At 40.7% G+C, this 17,080-nt stretch overlaps 1 protein-coding gene across 1 annotated transcript in view; it reads left to right on the forward strand.

The window, feature by feature from the left end:
* Positions 1-440: 440 nt before the first annotated feature.
* Positions 441-17,080, forward strand: part of LOC129718237 (tetraspanin-2-like) — a 211,968-nt gene continuing 195,328 nt past the window's right edge. The window contains exon 1 of the mRNA XM_055668813.1: positions 441-602. Coding sequence (XP_055524788.1) covers positions 537-602 — 66 coding nt within the window. The 5' untranslated portion in view covers positions 441-536. The remainder of the gene's footprint in view (positions 603-17,080) is intronic.

Below are 17,080 nucleotides of genomic sequence, written 5' to 3' on the forward strand. Positions count from 1 at the left end.
TGTGAACGAACCTTCAAAAACATAGATGAGACTAGCGCCACTGTCTTTCACGACAGCTTCAGGAAACAAGGCCGATGCCAAAGGGTTGGTTAAAATACATCACCAACCCCCTTTTTCATGGTAAAAATGGCAAAAACAATGTTTCTTATTGTTCTGGACAATTTAATTTAAAATTGATGTATTTACAATAATAAAATAGTCAAACAATGGTTTAACCATGTACAATTACAGCACTTTAAGGTTTATTAGGATTAGTATTTTCGAGCAATTTACTCCCAGTTCTAATCCAGATTAATAATAACTTTTATAGGCAACACTGTTTTTAGGTTTGGCAGTGCCAATTCGCGTTGACGGTGTTGCTGATATTTGTTTGGTTTGTGCATGCGAAAAAAAGGAAGGAAATATTTTTGCTTTTGTCATCACGCACATTTTGACAATTACATATGAGTGTTCACGTAGGTGCGAACAGCCTTCAAAATCTCTTTCAACGCGAATAACCCGAATCGAGTGCTGCTGAACTTCATCCTTTTATCAAAATGAGTTTGAATGGTTGCTGTGGTGTTGTTAAATACATAGTGATATTAGTGAATCTGCTTTTTTGGGTAGGTAGAGGTTCAGATATTGTGTCTTTTCAAACTTTCGCGATAAAACGGCAAACACTAAATGAAGACTACATGACGAATGCTATATTGATCTTAACCAGGGCGTGGTTGAACTTATACAAAAGAGGAAAATGCAGTTGTATTTGGAGGGTTGAATACCTATTATGTACATTTGATAACATTTTCGATTCAACGAACTTCAAAATTTTGCTGGACGTGTTTCACGACGAGAGCAACCTTGCTGTTTTTACTTATTGAATCGACACACGGTAAAACGAACGAAACTAACCAGACATGTGAAAACAGCCCATGTGCCAGAATGTAAACATTGTGATTTTTTTCATTCCAAATCTACGCAGAAATAGAGAAACGATAATGCGATTTACGTTGCAAGAAACAGATGCCAGATAGCTCCAGGTGGGCTCTTGGAATAAAGAAATTTGCTATAAGTAAATTTTATGTCGGTGGTGTTTTCAAGCCCTGTCTCTTTCGGGCAGAGATCGAGGGAATGTGCTATGAGTTATAACATCGAGGACAACATAGAAACGTCAAATCCAATGTTTTTGCTCTTTTTTGTCTTATTGCTCGTTTGCTGTATAAACGAAAATCTCGCTGTTCCTTTTATTTTCGAATGGAAGGCTCATATATAACTCGTGAAGAGTTTTTTTACTTTGATTACATCATTTTTTGGGATAAAAACCAAATCCATTGTGTCTACCTAAGAATCAAAAGGGCAGAGCCCCAACCGAAACAGTAAAACAATTCGACCGACATTGACGTTCTCGTATCAGGTTTGACGTTTTCGTTTCAGTTTTGACGTTTTTGTATCTTCGATGTTATACTCTGTCAAATGTACAGCGAGGGATAGGAAAAGGCATTCCCTCGGCAGAGATGCCAGATGTTTTTGAAAAATGTCTGCAACTGCTCGAAAAACCAGAAAAATGTGCTCAAAATCTGAAAAAAATCTATCCGTGATCCGAAAAAATTTCGCTCGCGCAGGCAAAATTCTGTAAAAATCTGCACACATTTTAAGAAAATCTGCGCAAATATAAGGAGACTTTGACAAACATCTGCAGAAACCGTGGAAAAACTGCAAATATCTGCAAATCAATGAATATCTGCACACGGACTCCAAATATCTGCGTTTTGCAGACAAATCTGCACATTTGGTATCACTGCTTTCGGGTTTAGTCCGGGCAGAGATGCCAGATGTTTTTGAAAAATGTCTGCAACTGCTCGAAAAACCGGAAAAATCTGAATGAAATCCATCCGCGATTCGAATAAATTTCGCTTACGCAGGCAAAAGTCTGCGAAAATCTGCACACATTTTGAGAAAGTCTGCGTAAATATAAGGAGACTCTGACAAAAATCTGCAGAAACTATTAAAAACCTGCAAATATCTGCGAATCAATAAAAATCTGCACATGGACTCTGAAAATCTGCGTTTCGCAGACAAATCTGCACATCTGGTTTCCCTGAGTCCGGGATAGAAAATAGGGATGTGCGATACTTTATCGATGCCGCGGGTATCGATACTTTTCTTTTGATATATCGAGTATTAGGCATCGATGTTTCAGCAGGCAATATTTTCGGATATCGATATATTTTCATTTGATACTCGAAAAATATCGGAAGAAAATTCGCGTTGGCGGTGTTGCTTATATTTGCATGTGAAAACATGGGAAAGAAGGAAGGAAATATTCTTTTGTTATCACGCATATTATGACAATTACATATGAGATTTCCCTCAGGTAGCATTGGGCGATACGGTATAGAGTATCGATACTTGAGTATCGATTTCGAGCCTTTGGCATCCTTATACCGAGTAACAGTGAATGACAATGAACTCATGTCCTGGGCTCAAATTAATTTGTGCCCGCTGTCAGCAGTAAGATAAAGATGTATAAAAAGAAGCGGTGATATGCTATCTCGTTTTTACATATGTTGAGATATTAGCTCTTGAAACATGGCGTGATGCCAAAGGGGTGATTGATTTTCAAAGGACCAAGAGTATGCAGATACTCAAAGTATCGGACAAAAAGTATCGATACAATAGCCGAGAACCTTTTTGAAGTTTTGTAAACACGAGGTAATGAGGACTTATTCGTGGTTTCTCTGGTATCTATCCGCATTCTTTGTATAAGTGTAAAATTTGTATTTATTGGGTTGTGAAGCTTCCGTCTTATTTGTATTCCGTATCAATTGATGGGTAAGTTGATGACATGAAAAAGTTAGATATGTCAGCAAGAATAAGATAGTGGATCTACCGCCGAGTATTTCTGCCTTATGAATATTGCATTTTCATTTGTACTCCAACCTGTGTCAAGAAAGCACCTTCTGTTATTTTCTTGTATTTTTAGATCGCCGGACGAGTTTACCGAAGCATACATCTTTTTCGACGAGTTTGTGGGCTATAGCATTGGCCGATATCGTATCGATACTTATGGGCCTAAATATCGTTATCGATGCAAACGACTTCGATATCAAGCTGGATCGATACTTTCGCCCCGATATTTTTAGAAGCTAAAGGGAAATTATAAAATCGGAAAATATTGTTGATTGCTACAAATTGTTCAACGGAAAATCCTTGTAGAAATGCGCGGATACGATGTATCGCGTTGAAGTCTTCTACAAACAGTGCAAAAATTTGATTTTGTAAAAGACACCAACAGGATTGAATATACCCGCTCATTTCCAAAGCGGGTTTTCATGCCTCTTGCGAGAGAAATTTTCCTGCATTTGATAATACTGTCTGTGCAGAGCAAAGCGCCGAGTTTTTGCCAAAAGGCAGACAATAAAGAATAAGAAGCCAGATTTTTCGTGTTGCCCTATATTTCGAATAAGGCCGCAGACGCGCTTATGCTATTGCATTGATTTGTGTGTGTGACATATATTTCTGTACCACCGTGGTCCCATTAGGTCTTATTGACCGCAGGGATAAAAATATGCAGATTTGTCTCCAAAACGCAGAGTCGGTGTTCAGATTTTTATTGATTTCTGGGTTACAATTATAATTAGTTACTTTTTTTTTTTTTTTTTCTTCACATAACATTTATTTGACACGGCACAAATACAATTTAATGTTTAACGGCGCCAATTATATCTGATGACTTAAAAACTAAAGCAAATTTTTTATCCTCGCTGCCGACTACGAGCTGAAATTAAGTCTAACTTAAAACTAGCATGGGATTTCCAATCAGTGTTTTGTTGTTCAATGGTCGTCTGATAATCGTCGAATGGCATGTATGGATTCGTTCTGCTGAGCCACGATGTCGTGAGTTGGGACAGAGGCTCGTAGTCCTTGGGTCCTGGTTCTGTTGTGCGGGGTCTGGTTGCTGGTTTTGTGCTTAAGGTTCAAACGTGTTCTTGTCGTTTTGTTGGGTGTAGACGGAGGGGAACGGGACTAGACTGGGGCGTGGATGGATTTCAGGAAAACGTATATAAGGGACATGTAGGATAGGTCACGGCTCGCCAAGACATCACGAACAGGAACAGCCGGCTGTCTACCCTCGGCCTGCAGGGAAGCTATTAATTTAGACCTGGCGTCACGGTGTACAGGGCATGACCAAACCACATGCTCTATGTCGTGATAACCTTCACCACAGGCACAGATACCACTTTCCCCGAGCCCAACACGACGGAGGAGCGCGTCAAATCTATAGTGATTGGACATAAGCCGGGACATCACGCAAATGAAATCCCGACCTACATCCAACCCCTTGAACCACGGGTTCGTCGATACTTTGGGGATTATGGAATGTAACCACCTTCCCAATTCCCCTCTGGTCCAAGCATTTTGCCAACTGATGATCGTATTCTGACGTACAAGTGCGAAAAATTCATTAAAGGCAATTGGTCTTTCATAAATATCACCGTTTGTTGCGCCCACCTTAGCCAAAGAGTCCGCTTTCTCATTACCCGGTATCGAGCAGTGAGAAGGGACCCACGCTAAGGTAATCTGAGTAGATTTTTCGGATAAAGCACTCAGATGTTCCCGTATTTTCCCCAGGAAATACGGAGAGTGCTTAACATCTTTCATCGATCGGAGAGCCTCAATGGAACTGAGACTGTCCGTAAAGATGAAATAATGGTCCGTGGGCATTTTTTCGATAATCCCTAGGGTGTACTGAATTGCAGCTAATTCTGCGACGTAAACAGAAGCAGGATTATCGAGCTTATGGGAGACGGTTAAATTGTTATTGAAGATACCGAAGCCAGTGGACCCATCAAGAAGTGATCCGTCAGTGTAGTACATATTGTCGCAGTTGATGTTTCGATATTTATTGGAAAAAATTTTAGGGATCTGCTGCACGCGTAAATGATCCGGGATTCCACGAGTTTCTTCTATCATGGATGTATCGAAAAACACAGTAGAATCAGAAGTATTTGATAAGTCGACACGATTTGGAATATTCGAAGAAGGGTTAATATTTTGGGACATGTGGTTGAAATACAATGTCATAAAACGGGTTTGAGAATTAAGTTCGATTAACCTTTCAAAATTTTCAATCACGGGACGGTTCAAGACCTCACATTTGATTAGAATACGAGAAGACAGGCTCCAGAAGCGGTTTTTCAATGGTAGTACTCCAGCTAAAACCTCCAAACTCATCGTATGGGTCGACTGCATGCAACCTAAGGCGATACGCAAACAACGATATTGTATTCGCTCCAGTTTGATCAAATGTGTGTTTGCTGCGGAGCGGAAGCAGAAACACCCGTATTCAATAACAGACAATATCGTTGTTTGGTAAAGCCTTATAAGGTCTCCTGGATGGGCTCCCCACCATTGTCCGGTTATTGTACGAAGAAAATTCACTCTTTGTTGACATTTTTTCATCAGATACCTCACGTGACAACCCCAGGTGCCTTTAGAGTCGAACCAGACACCAAGATATTTGTGTACCAAAACCTGAGAAATCGTTTTACCCATTAATTGTGTTTGAAGCTGAGCAGGTTCATGCTTCCTAGAAAAAACTACTATCTCAGTCTTCTCCGGAGAGAATTCGATACCTAGCTGTAAAGCCCAAGCAGACAAATTGTCCAAGGTATCTTGCAATGGTCCTTGCAAATCGGCAGTTTTAGCTCCTGTAACAGAGATTACACTGTCGTCTGCAAGTTGTCTTATCGTGCATGAATTTGCCAGACATTCGTCGATGTCATTTACATAAAAGTTGTAAAGAAGGGGGCTTAAACATGAGCCCTGGGGAAGACCCATGTAGCTAATGCGAAAAGTTGCCAAATCGCCATGCGTAAAATGCATGTGCTTTTCGGACAACAAGTTGTGCAAAAAATTGTTCAAAATTGGAGAAAATCCTTGTCGGTGAAGTTTACCCGAAAGAATGTCAATAGAAACGGAATCAAAAGCCCCCTTAATGTCCAAGAACGCAGACGCCATTTGTTCTTTACGAGCATACGCCAGCTGAATATCTGTTGAAAGCAACGCAAGACAATCATTCGTCCCTTTGGCACGGCGGAAGCCAAATTGAGTTTCTGATAGTAGACCATTTGATTCGACCCAGTGGTCTAAACGACGGAGTATCATTTTTTCCATCAATTTCCGGATACAGGATAGCATTGCAATCGGCCTATAAGAGTTGTGATTAGAAGCTGGTTTCCCTGGTTTTTGGATGGCGATCACCTTCACTTGCCTCCAATCCTGCGGTACAATGTTTTGCTCCAGGAACTTATTGAACAAGTTCAACAAGCGCCTCTTGGCATTGCCGGGTAGATTCTTCAACAAGTTGAATTTGATTCTATCTAATCCAGGCGCGTTATTGTTACAGGACAGGAGGGCAACTGAAAGTTCTGCCATCGTAAAAGGTGATTCTATCGCGTCGTGGCCCGGAGACGCATCGCGAACAATATTTTGCTCAGGAACAGAGTCCGGACATACTTTCCTGGCAAAATCAAATATCCACCTACTTGAAGACTCCTCGCTTTCGTTGACCGTTACGCGATTCCGCATTCTTCGGGCTGTGTTCCAAAGAGTGCTCATCGATGTCTCCCTCGACGTCTCGTTCACGAACCGACGCCAATATCCACGTTTCTTTGCTTTAGCCAAGCTTTTAAGCTTGGTATCAAGCTCCGAATACCGTAAATAGTCGCCAGGTATACCTCCCGTCTGGTAGGCCTTAAACGCGTCGGATCTTTGCGTGTAGACATCGGAGCACTCTTGGTCCCACCACGGAGTGGGAGGCCGTTCTTTGATCGTTACGCCGGGATATTTCTTCGTTTGGGCTTGCAACGCGGCGTCGAGAATCAAGCCCGCGAGGAGGTTGTATTCTTCAAGTGGTGAATGATGTTGAATCGACTCGACCGCTTTTGAAATCATTTCCTCGTATAACTTCCAATCGACATTTCGTGTGAGGTCATACGGAATGTCAATTGGTCGCATGCGAGTTGACCCGTTAGTAATTGAAATAAGAATAGGCAGATGGTCGCTACCGTGAGGATCGAGGATTACCTTCCATGTGCAATCCAACCGTAGCGACGTCGAACATAAGGATAGATCCAAAGCGCTTGGGCGCGCTGGAGGTTTCGGGATACGTGTCATTTCACCGTTGTTTAAAATAGTCATGTCGAAGTCATCGCAAAGGTTATAGATTAAAGAGGAGCGGTTATCATTGTATGGGGAACCCCAAGCCACGCCATGAGAGTTGAAGTCTCCCAAAATCAAACGTGGCGAGGGAAGAAGTTCTATTAAATCAAAGAGCAGCCGTTGCCCAACCTGTGCTCTGGGGGGAATATATATTGAGGCAATACAAAGCTCTTTACCTTGTATTGTCATTTGACATGCGACAACTTCGATGCCTGGAATCGAGGGGAGGTTAATACGATAGAAAGAATAGCACTTTTTAATCCCTAAAAGTACTCCTCCATATGGGGTGTCTCGATCAAGGCGAATAATATTAAAATCATGGAAGTTGAGATCAATATTTGAAGTAAGCCAAGTTTCACAAAGGGAAAATGCATCGCATTTGTTTTTATTTATCAAAACTTTAAACGAATCAATTTTTGGTAAAATACTTCTACAATTCCACTGTAAGACAGAGATAGAATCCTTCATATACGCAGTTGAATTAGGCATCGAAGGATACAATCGCTGCAAGGAGAGGCCATTGGGCAGTCAACTGCTTCAAAAATGATCTAACTGTTGGGAGGAATGCTGTAAGAAAAATTTTAATTGGATCGGGTACATTGAAAGTTTCAAAAATCCAGTCCACAATGTCAGAAAATTTCACTAATCCAGAGTTTGTTTCATCAACTGGATGTGTAAAAGGAGCAACTGGGGTTTTAGATGTTCCTGGCAGTGCTGGGAACTCCTTCTGGGACTTTAAATTTGCCAGCCCAGGAGGAGTTTGCTTCGGTTTTTCCGCAGCACTGTTTGGTTTGTTTGTAACCTTCATTTCACTTTGAGAAATCTTAGGACCTTTTCTGGGAAGTTTAGGAGAGGAAACACTTTTCCTCTTTCTAGACTCCCCAGGATTGGCGTAAGATGCTCCCGCTGGTGAATCGTCAGAATCGGTTTCCTCAGAGGGCAACAGATCGAAGGGGTTCGAAGTAACGGGAGAAGTGGTAACGGTCTTCTTCAGCATGTCAGCGTAGGAACGCTTTGAACGCTCTTTGAGAGACCGTTTTATTTTATCCCTGCGCTGCATGTACACCGCACATGTCGAGAGCTCATGCAGATTTTCTCCGCAGTGAATACACTTTTCAGCGTTAACACTGCAAGAATCTTCCGCATGAGACTCCCCACACTTGCCACAACGTGCCTTATTGCAGCAGTAGGCGGCTGTATGGCCTAACTGCTTGCAATTCAGGCAGTTCATGACGCGGGGCACGTAGAGCCTCACAGGGAGACGAACCCGGTGGATCGAGACGTGGCTTGGTAGTGCAGACCCGGCGAACGTAACTCGAAACGAGTCTGACGGAGTGTATACTGTTTTGCCACCGATGATCGATGCTGACCGCAATTGCTTGCAGTCGAGCACCTTTACTTCGGGACACGTTTTGTTCTTAAAGCACCCTTTGGCACTTTGCAGTATACACTCGACGGACAGACTCGAATCGGTTATGACACCGTCGATCTCCACGTCTCGTGCGGGTATGTAAACGCGATACTCGCGTGTGAAGAGCTCAGAGCAAGCTATATCGTTGGCCTCTTTCAGGTTACCGACCACGACACGGAGCTTGTTAGGCCGGACCTTGGAAATTTCGGTCACGCCCTTGTACTCCTTCGTCAGGTCTTTAGAAATCTGCAAGAGGTTCAACTTTTTCGATTTCGGTCCTGCCTTTGGCCGAAAATAAACAGTATAGCTGCCCTGGGCTCCGTCTGGGTAAAGCCTGGGGCGAGGGGGGACTGAAGAATGAACAGGGGAGGGGGTAACAGAAGGGTCAGGGTCAGAGGGGTTCGGGGATGGTGGCGCGGGAGGCGAGGGATCTACATCCATCGCGCTATGTTTAGCGCACTAGCGCTGACAAGAACACGTACCTTTTTATTTCTCCCTTCCAGTAAGGTTGGTTGTCCGATCGTTCGAAGTAGCAGCCGTTACAGCCAGCAGCACCAATACAGCAGCACCAAACAGCCACCAGCAGCGAGCCAGGTGTGAGATCACTCCACACAGCGATACGACTCGCTGACACTGATGGCTTCTTCTTTTTCCTCGTTTGTGTCTCGTCCACTGCTGTAGCACAATCCAGCCAGCAGCCAAATCGGCTTACGCACCAGCTGGCAGTCACGATGCGAAACAGTTGTACAAAGGAACGACCTTGAACCCGGATTTATTTCACTCGACCAGGCAAACAATGCCAACACTTGTTCACACGTCTTTTGTTTTATACTCTATCGGACCGATCACCAAACACGTCCAGTACTGATGCGTGTTCGGCACAGAATGATAATTAGTTACTTGATAAAGGTTACTAAATGAATCTTGAATTGATTTGAAGATATATTTTGGATTTATTTGACCTAGTCATAATTTTAACTTATTCCTCTTGCTTTTCTTGAATTAAATCTGCAATCGTTCATCATAACTAGTTTAAAAAACATGATTAATATTTCGAATATTAATTTTCACAGATCCGGTGTATGAAAATGTTTCGAAAAGTTGTTGAACGAAACATAGTTCATCAACTTGATATGCAGAAGCACGGCCAACCATACCGACTAATAATAAAACTCAACAGTGCGTTCAATAAAATCGACCAATCAGAGAGGGCTTTTACTTTGACAGAACTTTGGGTGATTTTTGGTTTCTCTTGTCACATCCCATCCTGTCCTACACAGAAAAATAAAAATACCCAAATATGCGTATTTTTGTCGCAAATCAGCCTTTCTGTGCGGGAAGGTACTTTTAGGTAAAAGTGATTTACCTACTTTTGAGTACCTGCACGGAAGTCATCATTTAGGTAAAATCGGATACCTTGAATCAACAATATCAATATCAAAAACTCCATACAAATTTTTACCCAAAATTAAGTATTCGCATTTTATTAAGCTGTTGCGTTGTTTTCACCAATTTCTTTGCGTATTATTTACCTAAACCAGTGAAAACATTCAGGTTTACGTAAATTTACGTTGTTTTTACGTGTTCACTTGGTAATATTTTCTTTCACCTCTCCTTTTCACCTCTCTCTATGATGGCGAACAGAGTAGTTCGTGTTATTTTGTGGTGATATTTAATCGTTATTTTACGTGTGAAATAGTGAAGTGATTCACGGTAGATATATTCTAACGTGTTTCGGTAGTGAATCTACACAAGGCTAAGTACAAGAACAGTTGCTTCAGCAGCTTGTTCGCATTAAAGTTTGTTTGAAATAAAATCCCCCCAGCGCATTAGCTGCGGTGGTGATCATTTTTTTTTGCCTATCTCTTGTTTCCCTGCATGTCTGTTGGTATAGCGTCCCGTATTAACGTGTGTTGTGTGCGATGATTTGTTCTGGCTGTGGAACGGCAATTGTCCTATCGGATTTGCCGTTGAAATGTGTGGGCTAAACTGTGCACGTTTGTTTCACTACAAGTGCACTGGACTCACCAAGGCAACGGCAAAGATTATAACAGATAACGATAATCTTTGCTTCAAGTGTGATGATTGTTCATCGAACCAGTGTTGTGGTGGGCAGCATTTGGTTTCGGACGTCAAGCGTATCGAAGAAGAGATTAAGAAATTATCTTCTCTCGCTGATTCGGTCATTGCAATGCGAGACCAAATATCGGCCCAGATAAACAGCGCGTTGAGTGTCGGTGTTGAACAGTTGAGATTAAATGTTAATGAGTCTCTTGAAAAATTATTTTGTGAGCAATTTGAAAAATTGAATAACTCGGTTTTGGAATTAAATACGCGTCAGAATATAGCTGCGATGAACGATGCTCGCGCGCGGAATGGGCCGGTTCCTTCTGAATCGGACCAAATCGGCAAAAAGCGTAAAATTGAATATGATAACAACGATTAAAATGATGTTTTTGATGACGACGCAACATTTGCGGAAGTCGTTAAAAGACACAGTAAAAGTAAAAAAACGAGTACAAGTCAAATTAATAGTAATAGTAATAATAATAGTGGTTTTAAACCGGCCAAACCTAAGACGCGTCCGGTTATTGTGATTAAACCTAAAAAGTCCAAACAAGCTTGCGAGGAAACTCGGAAGTTTTTGAAAACTAACTTAGATCCAAAAACACACAAAGTTAGTAATTTTAGGAACGGTAAAGGTGGTTCCATTATTTTCGCTGTTGGCGAAAATGTTGAAAATGTGAAAAATGGCATTGAAAGTAACCTGGGTGAAAATTACAGCGCTTTTGTACCCACATCGGTGCCAAGATTGAAAATAGTGGGCATGAGCGAGAATCTTTCTCCTGATGTTTTCATTGACTATCTAAAGAGTCAAAATGAAGGCATCACAATAAATAATATAAAAGTAGTAAATGTTTTTGAAAATCCACGCTTCACTTATAACAAGTATAGCACGGTAATAGATATGTTTTAGAAGCGTATAATAGCTTATTAGCTGCTAAGCAAGTAAATGTAGAGTTTGATCGATGCTTAGTACTTCCCGCGATAAACGTGTTGAGATGCTTCAAATGTGGAGAATTTGGACACAAGAGCATGGATTGCAAAAATTGTGATACATGCTCTAGGTGTAGCCAAAAGCACAAGACATCTGAGTGCACGTCTACTGTATTGAAATGCGTTAATTGTTTAAAAATGAATAGAGAGCGTAAAATGAACTTGGACGCCAACCATGCCGCATTCAGTTCAGAGTGCGTGATTTATAAAAGACTTTTCAATCAAAAGAAAAGCAGCTTGCGTTTCAATAAATAGCAAACAAGTTCCAAGAAGAGTGTGAATCACATTGATTTTCTGTATTTTAATATTGCAGGGTTGACAACAAACTACGTTGAATTACGTCAGGCTGTTGAAGATAAACGTCCACTTTTAGTGTTCTTATCAGAGACACATATTGTCGATATTGAAGCATTTGATCAATATAGTATTCCGGGATATAACGTTGCTGCTTGCTTATCACACTCTAGACAAACTGGCGGTGTTGCTATTTATGTCAGAGAATCGGTTCAGTTCGAGCTTTGCAGAAACGAAGCTAAGGATGGTAACTGGTTCTTGGGCATTACAGTAATTCGTGGCATGAAGTTGGGTAATTTTGGTGTTTCATATCATTCTCCTAATACCAGTGACCAGCGTTTCCTTGAAATATTGGAAAACTGGCTTGAGGAATTTCTTGATTTTAGTAAATTGAACATATTGGCTGGTGATTTCAATATTAACTGGCGAGATGATGCAAATTCGAATCATTTGAAGCGCTTAGTTGAATCTTTCAATTTAAAACAAAGTGTTGACGAATATACGCGTATTTCCAAGCGAAGTAGAACTTTGATTGATCATGTTTATTCCAATTTTGATTCTATTCGTTCAGTTACGAATTCCGATATGAACATAACCGATCATGAGACATTAATGATTAATGTATTAGATATAATGAATGATAACAATGATTTAATAAAATTGAAATGCTGGAGAAAATATTCGAAACAGACTGTATCGAATCTTGTTGAAAGAAGCTTGGATTTTCCAATCGCGGGCCGTCATTTAGATGATTCGGCAGCTGTTCTTACAGACATCTTGAAAACGTGTACGAATCAATTAGTTGAACACAAATTAGTTTCTCTGAAAAACTCGAACAGCTGGTACAATTTCGATCTTTTGCGCCTTAAACGCAAAAGGGATAAATTGTACAAAAAGTTTTGTAGGTCTAACAGGCAGGATCATTGGAAGGAGTACACGATCGCGCGTAATAAGTATTCACAAACGTTAAAAAAGACGCGTTGTGAATATATACAGAGGAAGATTATTCAGCATCAATACAACAGCAAAGAGTTATGGAAAATTTTGAAATCTTTATTAAAACCTAGTAATAATAAACCGCGGTCCATAACTTTTGATGGCACATTAGAACAAACAGAACAAGTAATTGCTAGTAAGTTCAATGATTATTTCATCAATAGTGTTTCATTGATCAATCAATCAATTGAACTGGTCGATGAACCGGATGAAATAAAACAGCCGACTAACGTTAATAGTAGATTTGATGGTTTTCACCCAATTACAATGGATGACCTTAAAAATATTTGTTTTTCATTAGGTAAAACGGCTGGAGTAGACAATGTAAATGCTAGGGTCATTCAAGATTGCTTCAATGTTATTGGTCACACTCTGCTGAACCTTATTAATGAATCATTGCTAACTGGGCACGTGCCTAAAGTGTGGAAAGAATCGTTGGTTGTTCCGATTCAAAAGGTTGCTGGAACGATTAAAGCCGAAGAGTTTCGTCCCATCAACATGTTACACACGTTAGAAAAGATATTAGAACTTGTTGTTGAAGGTCAGCTGTTAGAATATTTAAATAGCAACTCGTTATTAATTCCGGAACAATCTGGCTACCGGGAAGACCATTCGTGTGAAACCGCATTGAACTTAGTACTAGCAAAATGGAAAGACAACTTAGAGAATAGAGACACAATATTTGCTGTTTTTTTGGATGTAAAACGCGCTTTTGAGACAATTTCAAGGCCCTTATTGTTGAACACAATCAAGCGCTTTGGAATTTCGAGTACTGCATTCAGATGGTTTGAGAGCTATTTGTCTGACAGAACTCAACGGACTGTTTATAATGATTCGGTATCTAGTCCCGTGGAGAATGATCTTGGAGTTCCACAGGGAAGTGTATTGGGGCCCCTTTTATTCATTATGTATATAAATGACATGCGACGAGTTTGACGTTTTTGTGATATCAATCTTTTTGCCGACGACACCGTATTATTCATTGCAGCTAAAAATGTAGAAGAAGCCGTTTCACACTTGAACGAAGATTTACGTTCTCTAAACAGATGGTTGAAGTATAAGCAATTGAAATTAAATATAGATAAAACTAAATATATGATTTTCTCGCGCACCGTTGTAAATGACGATGTCTCTGTTTTGATTGATGATGAGGCAATTGGTCGCGTTCGGAAGATTAAATATCTTGGCATGATTATTGATGACAACCTAAAGTTCAACGCTCATTCCGCGTCGAACACTCGACAGAAACGGACGTGCAAAGTGGTCGTTCTATTACAATCCGGTCCGTGTGTACGAATAGCCAAACAAAAGAGTGTATTATTCAAGGCCATCAGTTGACAGTCGAGTCCGTGTCGCTGTGCTGAGTGATCTCACACCCGGCTCACTGCTGGTGGCTGTACTGGTGCTGCTGGCTGCTTTGGGTGCAGCTTCGAACGATCGGACAACCACTGCTGGAAGGAAGAAGTAAAGAGGTACGTGTTCTTGTCGGCGCTAGTTCGCTAGTGCGCTACATTAACGCGATGGATATAGTGTGTAGGTTATACCTGTATCCTGGGTATAACCTACCAGGGAATTCTTCTACTAAGTATCCCTGTACGCGCATTTGGCGCGGAATTAATACACAAGATTAACGTGGACTAACTGACTTTATTTTCGTACATCACTACTTAAATATACCCTACCGGTAACTCAGAGAGAGAGACTTTTTTCCACTCTCTGTTTACCTTACTAATCCCTTAACCTAGTCTAGTACTGCTAAAGTACGGGCGGCGTTTTGTTTATAACACAAAACTTGTTTATTTTGGTTCAGTTTGTTTGCCGGTGGCACAGCAGAAGGCTGCGCGAAGTTCTTTGCCACCTATGGCATAATCTGTTGATACATTTATTTTGGTTGAGTTTGTTTGCCGGTGGCACAGCAGAAGGCTGCGCGAAGTTCTTTGCCACCTATGGCATAATCTGTTGATACATAGAGTGTTGACAGAGCCGTTCGTGGTCCTCTGTGAAGGGAATTAAATGTTTCGCCTGACTAAAGCATAGCAGAAGGCTATGCCCTCCTAGGAACAACATTTAACTTTAATTATAAGGCTCGTGACGGAGCATTGGGTTCTTCGCAGGGTGTGACGTCACATCTGCCACCCCGCCTAGTTGGCCATTATCTAGAAGAGACAATGGTCACACGGTCCGTCCTGACGGCCGATAGGTGTGTTTTTTTCTTTTTTATTACAATTATTCTCGCGTTTTTATACAACTATACCTACACCGTTGTTTTTTATAATATGTTTTTTTTTTTCTCTGGCCAATGAAATTTTGTTTTTCAAAACTGTAGCACCGTTTGAGTTTACATTATCATACATGACATTTTCCTTATTTAAAATTAACAATTGCTTGCTCGCCTGATGCGCTGCGTCGTGAAGATATCTGCTGTTTAGCTGTCGTGTTCAAGCGCCGGGTTGCAGGGGGTTTGAAACGGGAGGGTGCGTCTGGCAGTAGAGGTTCTCATCGGTTGGTTGTGGTGCAAACTCATCTCTAAGGCTTCATCGGGTTATTTACACTAGTTCAACGATTACCATTGCATTTTAATTAAGACTGCAGTTTAGCTGGTTGTTTTACGATTGTTCAGAGTGTGTTGTTGAACTTCAATGTTGGGTTAGCCGTGTCCCTTTGGCATAGATCGGCTGTATTTTTGTTTGGCTTATAGTATTGTTATGCGCCGTGTGGCGAAAAGATTTGCGATTGCCACTGGCTCTGTTGCATAATGCAGTCACTTGGTTTATCATCTTTAACTGTCTGCGCGGGGTGTCCAATTACCCGCTAGCATGTGTGCACATTTTCAAAGCGTAGTGCGTAAAGACCATAGTTGATTAAACACGAGCAAAATTTTATAGCGTCATTTTGCTTGTTTGGCTTTGACCTCGAATCCTCATTTGTGGAAGTCAATAACTCTCAATGAGTAATATATATTTGGAACAAATTATTACGCCCTTCGCTGTGTAGTTTGCTGTATTCGTCTTCGCGCTGAAGTCTCGATTCTGGCTTGAGCCGCATTGATTGAGTTCTGTTGCACATCTGACCTCTTCAGGGATCAAAAACTGGATACTGCTCGTCTCCTCTTGGTAATAACGTTTGGCTTTACCTCCATCTCGACCATAGACACCCGCTGTTCAACTCCCCGCACAACCGTCTGCTTCCCTTTTCGCGTCATACTGGGCATTATGGTATGCCCTCATCTCAGCATCCGTTGTAATCACCTCGGTCGTCTTCGAGGATCGGGAACTCGTCTCGTTGTCAATTCTTAGATGCTAGTTGCCCTACTTAGCAAGTGGTGCATTATTTTTTTGCCATTATTTTATCAATTCTTTTTTTTTGGTTTCGCTACTTTTTCCACTTGCTATTTAAAATTACCGTTCACTCGCGTACGGGCTTCATTCTACACATTCTACATTCTATTATCTACTCTAGGCTTCTACTTACAATCTAGGCCCGTGTTTCTTGTTCGGATGACATAATTCGGTTTTTCCCCCTACTAAGTTGTACATCATTTGTATTAGATTTGATTTAGTATTTCAGTATTTGATTCATCTGATTTTACAAATATAACATTCAATTGTGCATTGTTTACTTCTTTTCCATTATGCACTCTCTAACTTTGTTATTTGATGTTTTTTTTTTTTACATTTGAAATCATTTCGACACATATTTATCCATTTATCTGTATTAGGCTTTTACTTTCCGCTTTAAAATATCAGTTTAACTTGTCTTGTGGCCCATTATTAACGCTTTTGTTTTTCATCAAAAAGAGTTCAAATAACTTTCTTCAATTTAAAAAAAATAGCATCAATTCGTTGCTTTGGTTACATATTTTCTTCATTTTGCGTTCTTTCCAAATGTTTTCCTCCTTCTTCTTATAACAGTTTTCAATAAAATAAATCTGTTTCCGCACAATGTATTATTTTTTCATTTCTCTATTTTTGTTTCATCATGTTTTCATCGAACAAACCGCATTGGTTCAATCTTTTCTTTTCCTTTGTCAAGTATTTCCTGTCTGATTCATAAATAACTCTTTTCATTGTACAAACCGCGTTGATTAAATATTTAGCGTTTTCTTCTGTCTTCGTTTAC

Source organism: Wyeomyia smithii, chromosome 1 (assembly GCF_029784165.1).
Source record: "Wyeomyia smithii strain HCP4-BCI-WySm-NY-G18 chromosome 1, ASM2978416v1, whole genome shotgun sequence".
In the NCBI taxonomy this organism is placed as follows: Eukaryota; Metazoa; Arthropoda; class Insecta; order Diptera; family Culicidae; genus Wyeomyia; species Wyeomyia smithii.